A 13,872-nucleotide genomic window follows, 5' to 3' on the forward strand; every position below is an offset into this window, starting at 1 on the left:
GTGGGTCACAGATTTTCATATTTTTGTAAGTTTGGTCTGTTTGCATATTGGGGGTTAATCTTCCAATTACAGCTTCAGGTCATGAAGTCATTTACCCCAGGTTTGCTCTCCCCCAATTCACTTTTGTTTATATTTCTCAGGGTCTGTGGCAGTAAGGTTGATTCCCATATTCCCTTGATTGCCAGGCCTAGAGAGGCACTGTTTTGTCTGACCAAAATGGGAAAGCAGTAGCTAACACTTTCTATGGAGTTTAGAGTTATACCCCAAAGAATTGCAGGAATACACATATATGAAAAATAAAAAAGCTAAAATCCTAAGGCATCAAGAGCTTAGTTGCTATTCTAGTGAGTTTAAAATCCCATGGCAGGGATTTTAAACTCAGTAATAGTTAATATCCCTCTAATCCAAGGATACTATGATTTTATTTGTGGTCACAATTTCCTTGCTGCCAGTACCAAGGTTTGAGACGTCAGTGATTTTTAGGGTGTTCTGAACTTGAATTGTAATGTGAGTAGAGGAAGGGAATAGGGTCAAGTACCAAGTGGATGGTGAAGATGTTATTTCTCCACTGTGAGACGACAGGATTTTAGGTGGAGTCTCTCTGCTTCCCTTATTCCTTGTCCCCATCTTCAGTCCCAGGCTATGGCTTGGTGTGGGTTTGAGGTCAGTGTGGAGCCCACACTGATCCTTTCTCCCCACTATGGGTTACCCTGCTGTGCCTTTAGATACAATAATCATGTGGTCATTTTTAATGTCCTGCTGCATCACGTTAAAAAAAAAACCTGAAATACAAGGGGAAACAGAGTTGTCTGTAACTTCAGCATTAAGGATAAAAAATAGCATTAAGGAGTGAAGGTGAGGGGATGAGGCACCCCCTGTTTGCCTGCTGTATCTATCAGCAGTGTGGTTTAATGTTTGCAAGAAACTGTTCTCTTAAATTGCACAATCCTGTAGCATGCTGTTCCACGAGCTGTTTTGCCTGTACAGCCCTGACCTTCTCAGGCTGGAGTAGAGTTGCAAAATTCTTGAAAGCCCTTAAAATAGAATGTAACCTAAGTGCAAGTGTTTGATCACAAGCACGCTGAGCACGTGCATGTTCAGGTTAGGTAGCTGAGTGCACAATGGATGCTTTTTCTGTATATTCAGCTGCTATGATGAAATCACTGTAAACAGTGTTTGTTGGCATGTTGTGGTTCAGAGAAGGCAGTTCACTCTCCAAAACGTTTTACAGCTCAAATGCTGCTTTCAGTGCTTGTTTTGCTGCACGGACTATTTAAAGTAATTCGGAAGAAATAAAAAAAAAAAAAAAATTAAAGCCTTGTACAGATTCCTTTGTAGCCTTACCTTCCTGTTGTCCCACACCCTGCAGAATGGAATGTTTATTTGTTTTTAGCAATATGTCTTTTGGGTTTAAAGAGGAAACCTGCCTTGAATTTGAGTGAAAGCATATCTTAGCCTTCCTGCTTGTGCAGGTTCAATTTCAGAGATAGGTTGTGCAGGTTCTCTGTTTTCAGAGATAGATTCCAAACAAGTGCATCCAGTGTTTTTTCTTGTGTTGTATTTGGGAATCTAAATCTGGCCTTTCTTTGTAGCTCTTGGACGTAATCAAGACCTGGGGCTAGATACTTGCCGAATTTTTATTTGTAGTTGGCATGGAATGATCTCCACAGATCACTTCTCTGGGATTTGAGTGAATAACTATATAAATGCTGCTGAAGTGTGTCCCATTGCACTTTTATCATGTTTCTTTCATTTAACTTTTTTTTTGTAGATCCAGAGCACCTTGAACAATTTGAAAAGTATCTCCAGTCAATGAACTGCTCAGAAGAAATTTGTCTGCTCACCACATTTGCTCAGATGGCACAAACGAAACGGGCTGATGTTGATGAGGATTTTATAAAAATTGTTGTTTTGGAGATATATGAGGTGAGTAATGTTATTAGTCCATTCAGGAAAAGAATGAAAATGCTCTTTTTATTTGTAACAGTGGAAGGTGTGAAGCTTTGATGGCTTGTGTAGTTTGTTCTACCATGGAATTAAAAAAAGTGCTATTTTTTAAAAAAGCACTGAATTAAAATTGCCTGAAGTACTTGGTTTTTTGGGAAAAAGAGCAGCTTTTCTGTATGTGAAGCCAGAATGAAACAAGTAAATAAAAACACATTTATTTTGTTTTATTTTTCTTATGCAGGCCTAACTTGTAGATCTGGAATTCCTTATGTGGTGTTTTTTCTGTTGTTTTTGTGAGATTTTTTTTTTTTTTTTTAGTGCCTGTGGCTGTGTTGTTCCTGTGTTTAGTTTTGGACAATTTTTTTTGGCACTGTGACAAAGAACTTTCCTGATCTTTTAGGGCAGTCAGTTTCACTTTTCATATGGGCATTTATCCACTTTGTCTGCGATGACCAAGTGCAATTTAGTCCTGTGTTTTCCAATAGACATTTTATTTCCGTGTTAGTGGAGGTCAGCCAGAAGCAGTAACTTCTCCCTGCTCATCTTCTCAGGTGTCCTATGTTAGTCTTTCCACAAGAGAGACGTTTTCCAAGGTTGGTCGGGAGCTCTTGGGAGCCATTGCCAGCATCCACACGCAGATTATTTCTGTACTGCTGGATCGGATTAGAGAGACCATTGAGAAGGTGGGGATGGTAAGTGCTAATGTCTGTAACTTAAATAATTTAAATCAGACGTGCAGTTAAACTTAGAGGCCATACCAAGTTATGAATGGATGTGTTAAAGAGCTCTCTGTGAGGTTTTTGGTCATACCTCTCTTTCAGATTTCAGGGCACAGTGCTGATTGTTGTTGTGTGCTGAGTACTGATGTGCACTCTTTGCTCTCTTTCCTCAAAGGTTTCGTTATATCTGTTCAAAGAACTGCCCCTGTACCTGTGGAAGCCTTCTTCATCCGAGATAGCCCTGATCCGTGACTGGTTGTTAAATTACAGCCTGACAGCAGTGGAGAATAAACTGGCTTGCATTATCTTGGAAGGGCTGAACTGGGGATTTGGTGAGCATGTAGGTATTGAAAACAGGAGCCTTGAACCTCCTTTTTGCAGAGCAAAAGTTAAACTCCACCTGGGAGTAGAGAAGAATTTGAAAACATTTAATTGCATGCTTTTATATTATGGCTGTACACCTAATGGCACAAAATATGAATTTCATAATAATTTTACAGTACTCTGCATGAGGATTTGCTTGTTCTGCTTTCTTATAGCTGAGTTTAAAAGAGATATTTAAGCAGGGATTTTTCTCTCTGTAAATGAAGAAATAGCTGACAGGACCATTTTTATGAGTCACATGATTAAAATACTTTTGGCTGCAGAAATAGAGGAATCTTCCAAAAAATGTGTATGAGACTGGTGTGACTATAATTTGCATGCTGGTATCTAGGTATGTTTTTCACAATGCAAGAAAAGTAATGATTGAAATGAGACATTTCAAAACTCTGAACATAATTTAAATTATTCCACAATATTGGATTGTTCCAGGAGCTCCATGAGTTCAGGATATAATTGAGGGTGAGTGCTGTTTCAGAGAAAAACAGAAATAGATTGGGGGAATAATGTTGCCTGTGTTCAGTGATTTAGTTCAGCATTTCATTCTGTGCATTTGGTCATGCTGAACTCTCCTCTTTGCCATGCTGATGGTTGTACAAGAGTATTGACTCACTTTTTTCTCCTTGTTTCTTGTAGACATGTAAATAAAAATGAATGTTAGGGAAAATTAACGGAATTCTTTGCTGTGCAATAGCAATGCCATTTCTGTGCCCTATGATGTGGGGAAAAATGGCTCTTTAATGTGGCAATTAATAGAGGAATTTGTACAGAAAACATGGTGGTGGGATTTGGTTTTGTTTCTAAAGGCAAGAGTTCAAGTGTCTCTATTATCTAATTTAAAATGGCATCTATGGATTTTTGGATTAATTATTGTATGTTCATAAAATACATGTGGAAAGTGAATATTATGATGCCTTTTAAAAAAATAATCTAGTTGTTGGGCTCTGTGTTTCCCAGTGTGAGCCTGGTACTCTTTAACATTGAGCTGAATTTTTTTCACTGGGCAAGATTTTTGCCTTGATATTGCAATAATTAATCTGAACAGCCAGAAAAAGACTAGGATTTATTTCTCTGTGGTGCAGCTGAGTGTACAGTTGTAGAGACCTCTTAAATGACTCAAGGCTTTGTGTTCTGACACTGTTTTTAGCAGAATACTCTTCACCTGGATCCAGCTGTCCATTCTGAAGTTGCATTGATGGTCCTGGAAGCATACCAGAAATATCTCTCCCAAAAGCCATATGCTGGGCTGCTTTCTGAAAGCATAAAACAGGTATCCTTTCTTCTTGCTTACAAGGAATAACTTATGGATGGCTGTAAATGGGAAAACCTACAGGGCAAGACCTTATTTTCCCTTTTTTTTTCCCTTCTTTTTAAAGCTGTTCTTTGTCCAGCTACAATTCTGTAACATACCAACGACTCAAGTGTTGTCTGCGCCCACAGAGCTATTTGAAAATTCTGTTAGGCTTATGTTGAACATCTGTGTGAGAATCACAGAATCATAGAATGGTTTGGGTAGAAGGGACCTTAAAGACCACCCAGTTCCACCCCCTGCCATGGGCAGGGACACCTTTCACTATCCCAGGCTGCTCCAAGCCCAGTCCAGCCTGGCCTTGGACACTTCCAGGGATGGGGCAGCCACAGCTGCTCTGGGAAACCTGTGCCAGGGCTTCTCCACCCTCACAGGAAAGAATTTCTTCCTAGTATCTGATCTGAATCTACTCTCTCTCAATTTGAAGCCATTCCCCCTGATCCTATCACTCCATGCTTTTAACAGTCTCTCTCCATCTTTCTTGAAATGGACATTTTAATTTTGACCCACTTGCAGGTTTGTGAATAGTCACAAACTGCTCCTCCTTTACTCATGCAGAGGTAGACAGGACTTGCTAATGCAAGGCCATTTTCATTACTGGCGAGCATAAGAGAGCTCACTCCAGCTCTTACCTTATTTGAAGACTCAAGTGTTAATCACTTTTGGAGCTTTTCAGCAATGGGCAGTGTTATGTGACCTGGACACACCACAGGTGTTTATTAATTTGATTTTACAGCACACTGGACTCAGGAGGGGATAGCTCCAAGGTAATACAATTCAGATGGAAGGATAGGAAGATCAAAGTTAAAAAAATCTTTGTATTGTATATTCAGACCAAGATGCTTTTATTTATTTATTCAGAGGTTTTAGCATTGTGCTGGGCTTTGTCTTCTCAGTATTTTTTGTAGGGTGTTTTCTCCTCCTCTGTACTTTTTTCCCCCAGCCTTTTCTTCCCACACTCTGAATGTTCCTTGTTGTCTCTGCTCTGTTCTGACTTGTTCCTCTGCACTACTTATCCATGGTTTGTGGTCTTGTGCTGGCCAGATGAGTTCTCTTTTTTAAGCCAGTGTTAGCCCTGGTTGCCACTGAGTCACCACTGCGGGTGAATCTGTCCTCACTTGCATGAGCCTATAACTAGAATTTGAGAGAAAATAGTGCTTAGCTTCTTGTACCCCTACTCAGAGAGGATGAAATATCTGCATTGCCCTCCAGCTCTGCAATTTACATTGCTCTGTCAGAACATGTACATTTCTTTTTTCTCCAGAGATGTATAATTACTTGTGATCTAGACATGGTCTTTATGACAGTGGACGTATACACATGTGACACTGCCTTTCCACATACAGGCTTTTTTCTAAGGAGAGCCTGCCAGGTTTTAGGATTTTTGCTGACAGATAATATTTTTGCATAGATTTCTTCTTTCACTAGCAGTCTTAAATGTTTTAAACATTATTGAAGGTTGCTTCTGTTTTTTTTTTTCCCCTCAGTATTAAAATTTAATTCAAGGCCAGCAAATAGCTTGGAAAAATTGAAGCAGACACTGTAAGTTGGTAGCCTTTACTTAAAGGGATGGGGGAAGAAGAGGGAGGTGGAAATTGAGGCTATAGTAAGAGAGTGGTTAGATAAACTACACGGTATGTCTAAAAAATAATTGCTGCTGGTCTGATCTTAGGAGATTCGGGTTGGAAGGGATACCAAAGATCATCCATGGACCAAGTCCCAGTCCGGTGCCACACGTGCTGTGTCATGGCTGTGCTTCCTCTCATTCCTGCTCCTGCCGTTCTGTTCCAGGTCTCCTACCTGGCCAGCATTGTTCGCTATGGGGAAACACCAGAGACTTCCTTCAATCAGTGGGCGTGGAGTCTGGTTTTGAGGCTGAAGCTGCACAGGAATGACCGTGGGGTGCAGCAGAGCGGGCTGGCTGTCCCCGTGTGCGACAGCGCGCTGGACACGGCCGAGTCGGTCACGCTGCACCCCCTGCTCAAGGCTGTGAAGGCAAACGTCCCCATCGGCTGCTACCTGGCACTGGCAATGACCACCCTGGGACACAGGTGAGGCCTTTTTGGGTGTTTGCCTCGGGTGGGTGGTCCCAGAGACTGAGCAGCCTCGCTAATGCTGAGCTGAGGTTTTTTAAAAGCTTTGTGCCTGTTTAAAGAGTAAAGGGCTTCTGATGCAAGGGATCGAGCAGCTTGTCGTCTCTCTTACGAGGAGGAGCTGAGCCTGGTCAGTCTGGAGAGGGCTGAGAGGGGATCTCATTAATGCAGATAAACATCTCAAAGACAGGTGTCCAGAGGGTGGTGCTGTACTCCTTTCAGTGGTGTCCAGCAAGCAATGGCCACAACTAAAACATCAGCAGTTTCACCTCAACATGGGGAAGAACTTCATTTTGCTGAGGATAGCAGAGCCCTGGAACAGCTGCCCAAGGAGAGCATGGATTCTCCCTCTCTGGAGACATTCCAAACCCACCTGGACTTGTTCCTTCGTCTCTCGCTCTGGGTGACCCTGCCTTGGAGGCGTTTGGATTGGATAATCTCAAGGTCTTTTCCAACCCCAGTTTTCTGTGATTGTAGTTTCACAGAATCCCAGAATCATTTGGGTTGGAAAAGACCTCCAAGGTCATCAAGTCCAACCTGTGACCAATCCCCACCTTGTCATCCAGCCCAGAGCACTGAGTGCCACGTCATTCCTTGGACACCTCCAGGGATGAGGAGTTCAACAACTCTATGGACAGCCTGTTCCAGTGCTTAATAATACTTTTTGTGAAGAAATTATTCCTGAATTCTTTCAAACAGCATGCTATTTCCTTTATTTTGCTAGTAATGTTTTTTTTTTTTTGCTTTCTGCACTTTAGGATCCAGTCATAAGAAATAGTACTGAAACTGGGGGTTAACAGTAATTTCTCTGGACAGGAGTAACTTTGAACCACACTTACTGAAAAGGTTGTTCTAGAGGTAATTCCTTTTATCAGGGCAGCACCACATTCAGGGTATAGTGAGGAGAAAAATCCACTCACTCTGGGAATAGTGAATAAAGAGCATTATAAGAGCAGTGAACCTTTTAGCCATGACTGTGTTGCAGCCTTGAATTACAGTCTTTTCCAGTGCTTCTAGCTGGTTTGTAGGTAAGGCTTTTGGATGTAATCAAATGTTCTTGTTTGAGGTACAGAGCCACAGAAAATTTGATCAGTTCTCACCAGAACTGTTTTCCCTGAGTCTGTGATCCCTTTGGTTTTATGCTCTGCTTTTCAAGATTTTCACTAACTTATTTTCTACATATAATATTATGTTACTCTTTTAAGGAAAAAAGTATCTGGCTTTTCTTCTCCTTCCCCAAGGAAGGAGAATTATTATTGCTTCATAATCTTATCATTGCTTCATGGTAAGATTATGCCATAGATGTTTTAAAGCACTGGAGTAGTTTGAGACTGATATTAAGGTATTTTGGGTTGAGAGTGGAAATTTTTCTATAACTTTGAGCATGAAATAAAAAACCAAAGAACCTCTTTTGTCTGTTCCCCTGCATCTTCTCTGTTTGGCCTTTGGCCCTTTTCCCTGGAGAGGGAGGTGAATTGTCCAAGTTAGGCAAGAACAGTGAGTTTAAAGTGATAGAAACTTGATGAGGACTTGCATCTCTAGTGATTTTTGAAAGATGGGACACTAATCCCCAGAAAGGGATTTGTGAAGGAAAGAGATACTTAGTAAATATTTGAGGAGGAAATCTCTCAGCTTTTGAATGACTCCTACAGCTGAAGAAAAAGACTCTGTATTTAGCTATTTAGATTTTCAAAGATAAAGTGTAAAGTTATGAATGTATTTAATAAAAACTAAATCAACACCTTGTCTCTCTTTCTGCTGATAGTGAATGTGTTTTTCTTAAATTTGTTTGTTTTGTTTTCTGGCAGCATCGAGAAGTTCTGTGCTGAAGGGATCCCTCTTTTGGGTGTACTAGTCCAGTCTAGACATCTGAGAACAGTAGTCCATGTGCTGGATAAAATTTTACCCTTGTTTTACTCTTGCCAGTATTACCTCCTGAAGAATGAGCAGTAAGCATTATATGTTCATAATACGTTCATTTTTAAATTTTATATATTTGTTTACTTAATTTATTCATAGTTGCAGTAAAAGTTAATAATAATCTTCTGGTTTAGATGCCTGACAGTCTCCCAGACAGATCCTTAGTAAGATTTGGGTGCTGATGTAGATCAAGAACTGGTATTTAGTCCTGATGAGCAGCCTTGAATTACAGGCTGGTGTGAAATGTTCATACTGTGCCTAGTGTATGGCTGAGCTGGACCAATTAAATCTGCATTGTGGTTGTGAATCAAAGCCTTTCTATATGTGTCTCACCGGTGCTGTTGAGCTGGTTTTAAATTCTCTAGAAGCAGGCTTTCTATTTAATATGCAGTAAGGGATATTTTAATTTCATTTGTTGACATCCCTAGGTTTTTATCTTATGTGGAACTGTTCCTTCACCTGGATAGTGGAGTCCCTCAAGGAGTGACCCAGCAGGTTACCCATAAAGTGACACAGCACTTGACAGGAGTGAACTATGGAGAAAATGTTAAGCTGCTCAGTAGTATGATACAGGTGAGAAGATTATTTAAAACAGAAAAGGGGGAGAGAGTGTTAAAACCAAGCTTATTTGACTGAGTTAGTGTTAAAGGTTAGAAAGGGTACTGAACTTAGCAGTTCAGTCACAGAGTACCCTGTATCAAGCATTAGTAGTTGGATTTGGTTTCTTGAAATGCTTCTGCTTAAACTTGCCTAAATCTGGAAATGCATGTGACATTAACAACAATATTTACCTTTCAGACTTCTTGGAAAACTGATTTTCCCATACCAGGTCAAAACTGTTTTAAAAAGGAAATGTAAAATGCATCACTCCTTTCTTGTCTGTGTTATTTGAGGGATGCAGCAGAGGTATTAATGTTTGCAAGTTCTACTTTTTACCATTAATTTAGAGCCCTGGAATGGAAAAATGTCTTGAGTTAGGAAGAAGTAGTGTTTTTTTAAGTGCAGAGAGGTCAAAACCCAAGGCCCTCTAACATTAGAGAGGGATAATGGAAAGAGACCTACTCTGGGAAGGCCTACAGCAGCCTGGACTTTGGAAATAGGTGCTATTTATGCCTGCAGGTGTCCTGCTTAAGGCTTCTGTGTCTGTTTTTGCTGATTGCACAAGGTCCTCTGCTCTCTAGGCTTCAGAATCTGCAGATGTTTGGAGGCTGAACATGACAAAGCTGTCCTTACTTGGATATAGAGAGTGTTGTTGTAAATTATTTAATTTAAGGATAGCCCCACAGCCTCAAGCAAGTCAAACAGTTCTCCAATAAATTCTAAAGCTTTACTCAGAGCTGCGATCTGTTGACCAGTTTTACCCTTTAATTTGTCAGACTCACATTTTTCTAAGTGACCATCCAAATGGAGTGGGGCCAGCTGCAGTCCTGGAGTTCTGGGTGCAGGTCCTCACCAGCCAGCAGCTGTGGCACAGGGACCGGGCCACGCTCTGCCTGCTGGATGACTTGTGCAAAGCTGCTTTTCAGTACAGCCAAGAGGACTGTGTGCAAAAACTGCTTTACCAGCAGCACAAGGTAAATAAATAGCCGTGGTGTTTTGGTGTTGCTGTTGGGTAAATGGTCAGCTCCTGTGTTGCGTAGTCGGTTTTGATGTGAATGTGTTTTCCTGAAGTGCAACAAGAATGACTCTGAAACCCAAGGATGGTTTGGGTTGGGAGGGACCTTTACAGCCCATCCAGTTCCACTGTCCAGGGACACCTTCTGCTATCCCAAGTTGCTCCAAACCCTGTCCAAACTGTTCTTTAGCACTTCCAGGGATGAGGCAGTGACAGCTTCTCTGGACAGCCAGTTATGATGATGAGTGATGAGGTTATCTGATTTTTTTCTGAGTTGGTCAAGAAATTTTTTTTCTGAGTGGGTCAAGATTAATGAAATGTCTGATATTTTAATAATAATGATAATAATTACTACTAAAACCAGTTTAGAACGCAGTTTTCATTCATGTGAGTTCTGTATTGGATTGTCTTCTTTCATTTCAAATCTTTGATGGAGTGTTTAGGACAAAAATGGAGTGCCTTCTCCTGAAAAAAAACAAACACAGTTTCTGCAACAGGATTTTTTCACTGAAATAGGAAGTCCAAGCAGGCATTTCAGTGGTTCCTGGCTGAGCTGAGGCTGGAAAGTAGCAGCAGGACATGGAAAGGAACCTGGATAAAAATGGAGTGATCCACCTGTAGCTTCTAAATCACCTGGTCATGAAAAAAACCCAAATGTTTTCTGTTTCTGTGCAGAATGCTTTGGGCTATCACTGTGACAAGGGTATGCTGTCTTCACTGGTCAGCTGGATTGTGGCAGGCAATGTCACACCATCCTTTGTGGAGGGCAATGCCAACTCCTCTCAGGTGAGTGCCATGATGGCGTTTTGTGATGGGAAAAGCAGCACACTGGTCTAGGGGTCTTTTTTCTTGTGATAAAATCCCAGTTTAGCCTAAGAGAATGCTATGGGTTTTTTGCACTATTGCACTAAAAGGAACAGGGATATTTTGCACAGGGAGAGTTTGTCTAATTGCATCCAAGAATTCATATAGGAAGATTTATTAGTTAAATTTTCTTCTAATCTACTATTGTTCTGTTTAACAAGACAAAATCTATAAAGCCTGACTTTTCTTTCAGATCAGTCTTTATCTGGTAAATATTTTGAATTTGAGTTATCTTCTCTCTGCTTAAGTGAGCTCCTTATTCAAGCAAAAGGGAAAGAAAAACCTCGCAGTACCCCAGACAGAGATGGGTAGTGCAGGTGGAAGAGGGGAGATCTTGTTTTACTGAGTTTGAGAAGGTTGTTTCCTCTCTGAGGAAACTGTTTTGGGAGGGTTGTTTCCTCTCTGTTTTACTGAGTTTGAGAAGGTTGTTGAGCTCTCTGGGTGATTCTGTCAGTTGTGTCTGCTTTTCCCCTTCTTTTCCAAAATTGTACAAAGGGGAAGTTTGAATTTAAGGATAAAGAGGTTTTGTTGTTGAGGTGTGATACTGCTTTTTGCAACTCTGCAGTGAGAATCCATCAAACACTTACTCCTCTTAAGAAATCATCAAGCTTCCTGATCCTGCCCCCTGCCATTTTGTTATCAGTATTTTTATCATTTCTGTGTTGTCCAGGTCTGGTTTGCATGGACGGTATTAAATATGGAATCAATATTTGAAGAAGATTCACAGCTTCGCAGAGTTGTGGAGGGGGAGCTGGTTATCAATGCTTTAACTCCTGATCAAGCTTTGAAGGTGAGAGAACTGGTCATCTCTTTTCATTAAAATGAGAGGGAACTGCTGGAGAAAAGTGTTCCCTTGTATAATTTAGTTTTTCTCTTACACTACGTTCTTACCAGGATAAATGTATAAATCATGCTTTACTTGGCTGTGCAGGAGAAAATATACTGCAGGGAAATTTTAATTGACATTTTGAGTGTATTTGAGTTCTTTTACATTTACAAGCTGCAATGGAAATACCTGATTTTACTAAATATCAATATTTACAGAAAGCTAATTTGTGCTTTTGCATAATTTTCTGGGTCATCTAAACACCTCACAACCTTCAGTGGATTTATCTATACCCCTGATATGGGCAGTGCTTATTTTTCAGGTGGGAAAATGTGTCTGTATTTCAAACAGATGATTTCTCAGATGACCTGAATAGTGCAGAAGACTGGCCTTTACTTTTCTCTGTTTTCTGAATTATTTTCCAAGGCTTTCAAAACTATTTAGGTCTCTCCTTTAACAAGGCACTTAATCAGCTGTACTTCAGGCTACATTGCAGCCTTTTTCAGCTTCTTTGCCCAAATTCAGTTACAAATTCTGGAGGAAAGCAAGTGAAAACCAAAGCTGTACATTCTCAAAGTGTAACTTTTGGCCCATCCTTCATCTCGGCTGTTTCAGTGCGTTTCAGTGAAGGAGGTGGCTTTGTGAAAATAGGTTTGCTTGGCCTGTGACAAGTACATGTCCTGCATCCTTGGAGCTGGTCTGGAGAACATTTGTTCTTTGGCTTGCATGTCTTGATTTAGCTGGAAAACAAAAGGAGTGTGGGCAGTGTGTGGAAAAGAGGTTTGGTGTAGGGGATGAGGAAGTGCCAGGGTCTGCTCCCAGTCTTGGGAGCTCAGAAAACCTCCCATTCCCCTGCTTCAGGCACAGTCCAGGGGAGCTTGGAGAGGGACTGTTTAACAATTTAGTGGGTCTGTGGTGTTGCTAAGATGGGATGCTGCTACTCATAGGTTGCTTTGTTTTTGTTCTGCTTTTGCTTCTGTGTTCTTTCTTCACATTAGTTATACTTTGCATTTTGGATTTTCACTAGAGCTGTATTAAATGTAATCTGGAAAAAGCTAAAAGAAGCATGCTGGAGATCTAAACTGGGGACATGTACTTCTTTGAGGAAGAACAGTAATTAGCTGTAATTAACACCAGGGCCCATATGTTTGCCTTGTGTCAGAGCCATCATGCTGGGGGTTTGTAAGCATCAGAGATGTAGGTCTGCTCTCCACCATAACTGTGAGATGGGCAGCTCATCCTTCAAGGCCTGTAACAGATGTGTGACTGCTTCCAAAGTTTTCTCCTCTGTAATTACCAAGTGTTCACACTGTGTAAATCTGCTCAGTTAACCTGTGACAGCCTGTTACAGCACCACACTGTCTGGAAATGTTGTTTCTGCAGAAAGCCCAGACCCAGCTGAAGCTGCCCATCGTCCCTTCCCTCCAGAGGCTCATGATTTACCGCTGGGCTCACCAGGCCCTTGCTACCCCTGCAGATCACCCTCTCATGCCACTGGTCTGGCAGAAATTCTTCCTCCTGTACCTTCACCGACCAGGACCACAGTATGGGTGAGTCTGACCTGCTCTAGCAGATTATCAAGCACTAATTAAGTGAGAGTCAGTGCATTACACTGACTGCTCCTGAAAGCAGTGGGTAGCAGCAGCTTCTCTGGTGAAACAGTTTGTCTGCAGAGATGCTAATTTGACATTTGCAGCAAGACTTAGTTACGCTTTTTTGTCCATTTTTAGATTACCTGTAGATGGCTGTATTGGAAGACGCTTTTTTCAGAGTGCAGCTCATGTTAACTTGCTAAGTGAGATGAAGCAGCGGCTGACAGAGGTGGCAGACTTCCACCACGCTGCCAGTAAAGCACTGAGAGTGGAGAGTCCTGAGGGCAGTGACAGGTCACCAGAGAAGACCAGCTGCTCACCTGATTACCTGACTTCACCTGAGCTGCATAAGGAACTTGTCAGGTAAAAAAAGCCTGCCCAGTTCCACGTTAATCAATGCAACTGCCTGAGTTAACTGCTACAGCACAGTTGTGGCTGTGTGAGGAATGTAGGGATGTTACCTTAGATGTACTTCAGGCACTTATTAAAACATAAGATCATAGAATATTCAGGTTTGAAAAAGCCTTCCAAGATTATCAAGTCCAGCACTTAACCCAGCACTGTCAAAGCCACCACTAACCCATGTCCCCAGGTGCATAGCTGGGC

The 13,872-nt window shown here is 41.3% G+C and overlaps 1 protein-coding gene across 1 annotated transcript in view; it reads left to right on the top strand.

Annotated features, from left to right (window-relative positions):
- EPG5 (ectopic P-granules 5 autophagy tethering factor) overlaps positions 1-13,872 on the top strand; it is a 54,665-nt gene that overhangs the window by 15,883 nt on the left and 24,910 nt on the right. The window contains exons 12-23 of the mRNA XM_053931738.1: positions 1,772-1,926; positions 2,499-2,639; positions 2,842-3,006; positions 4,195-4,317; positions 6,148-6,407; positions 8,258-8,398; positions 8,798-8,942; positions 9,746-9,943; positions 10,660-10,770; positions 11,519-11,638; positions 13,058-13,224; positions 13,405-13,629. Coding sequence (XP_053787713.1) covers positions 1,772-1,926; positions 2,499-2,639; positions 2,842-3,006; positions 4,195-4,317; positions 6,148-6,407; positions 8,258-8,398; positions 8,798-8,942; positions 9,746-9,943; positions 10,660-10,770; positions 11,519-11,638; positions 13,058-13,224; positions 13,405-13,629 — 1,951 coding nt within the window. The remainder of the gene's footprint in view (positions 1-1,771; positions 1,927-2,498; positions 2,640-2,841; positions 3,007-4,194; positions 4,318-6,147; positions 6,408-8,257; positions 8,399-8,797; positions 8,943-9,745; positions 9,944-10,659; positions 10,771-11,518; positions 11,639-13,057; positions 13,225-13,404; positions 13,630-13,872) is intronic.

Source organism: Vidua chalybeata, chromosome Z, assembly GCF_026979565.1.
Source record: "Vidua chalybeata isolate OUT-0048 chromosome Z, bVidCha1 merged haplotype, whole genome shotgun sequence".
NCBI lineage: Eukaryota > Metazoa > Chordata > Aves > Passeriformes > Viduidae > Vidua > Vidua chalybeata.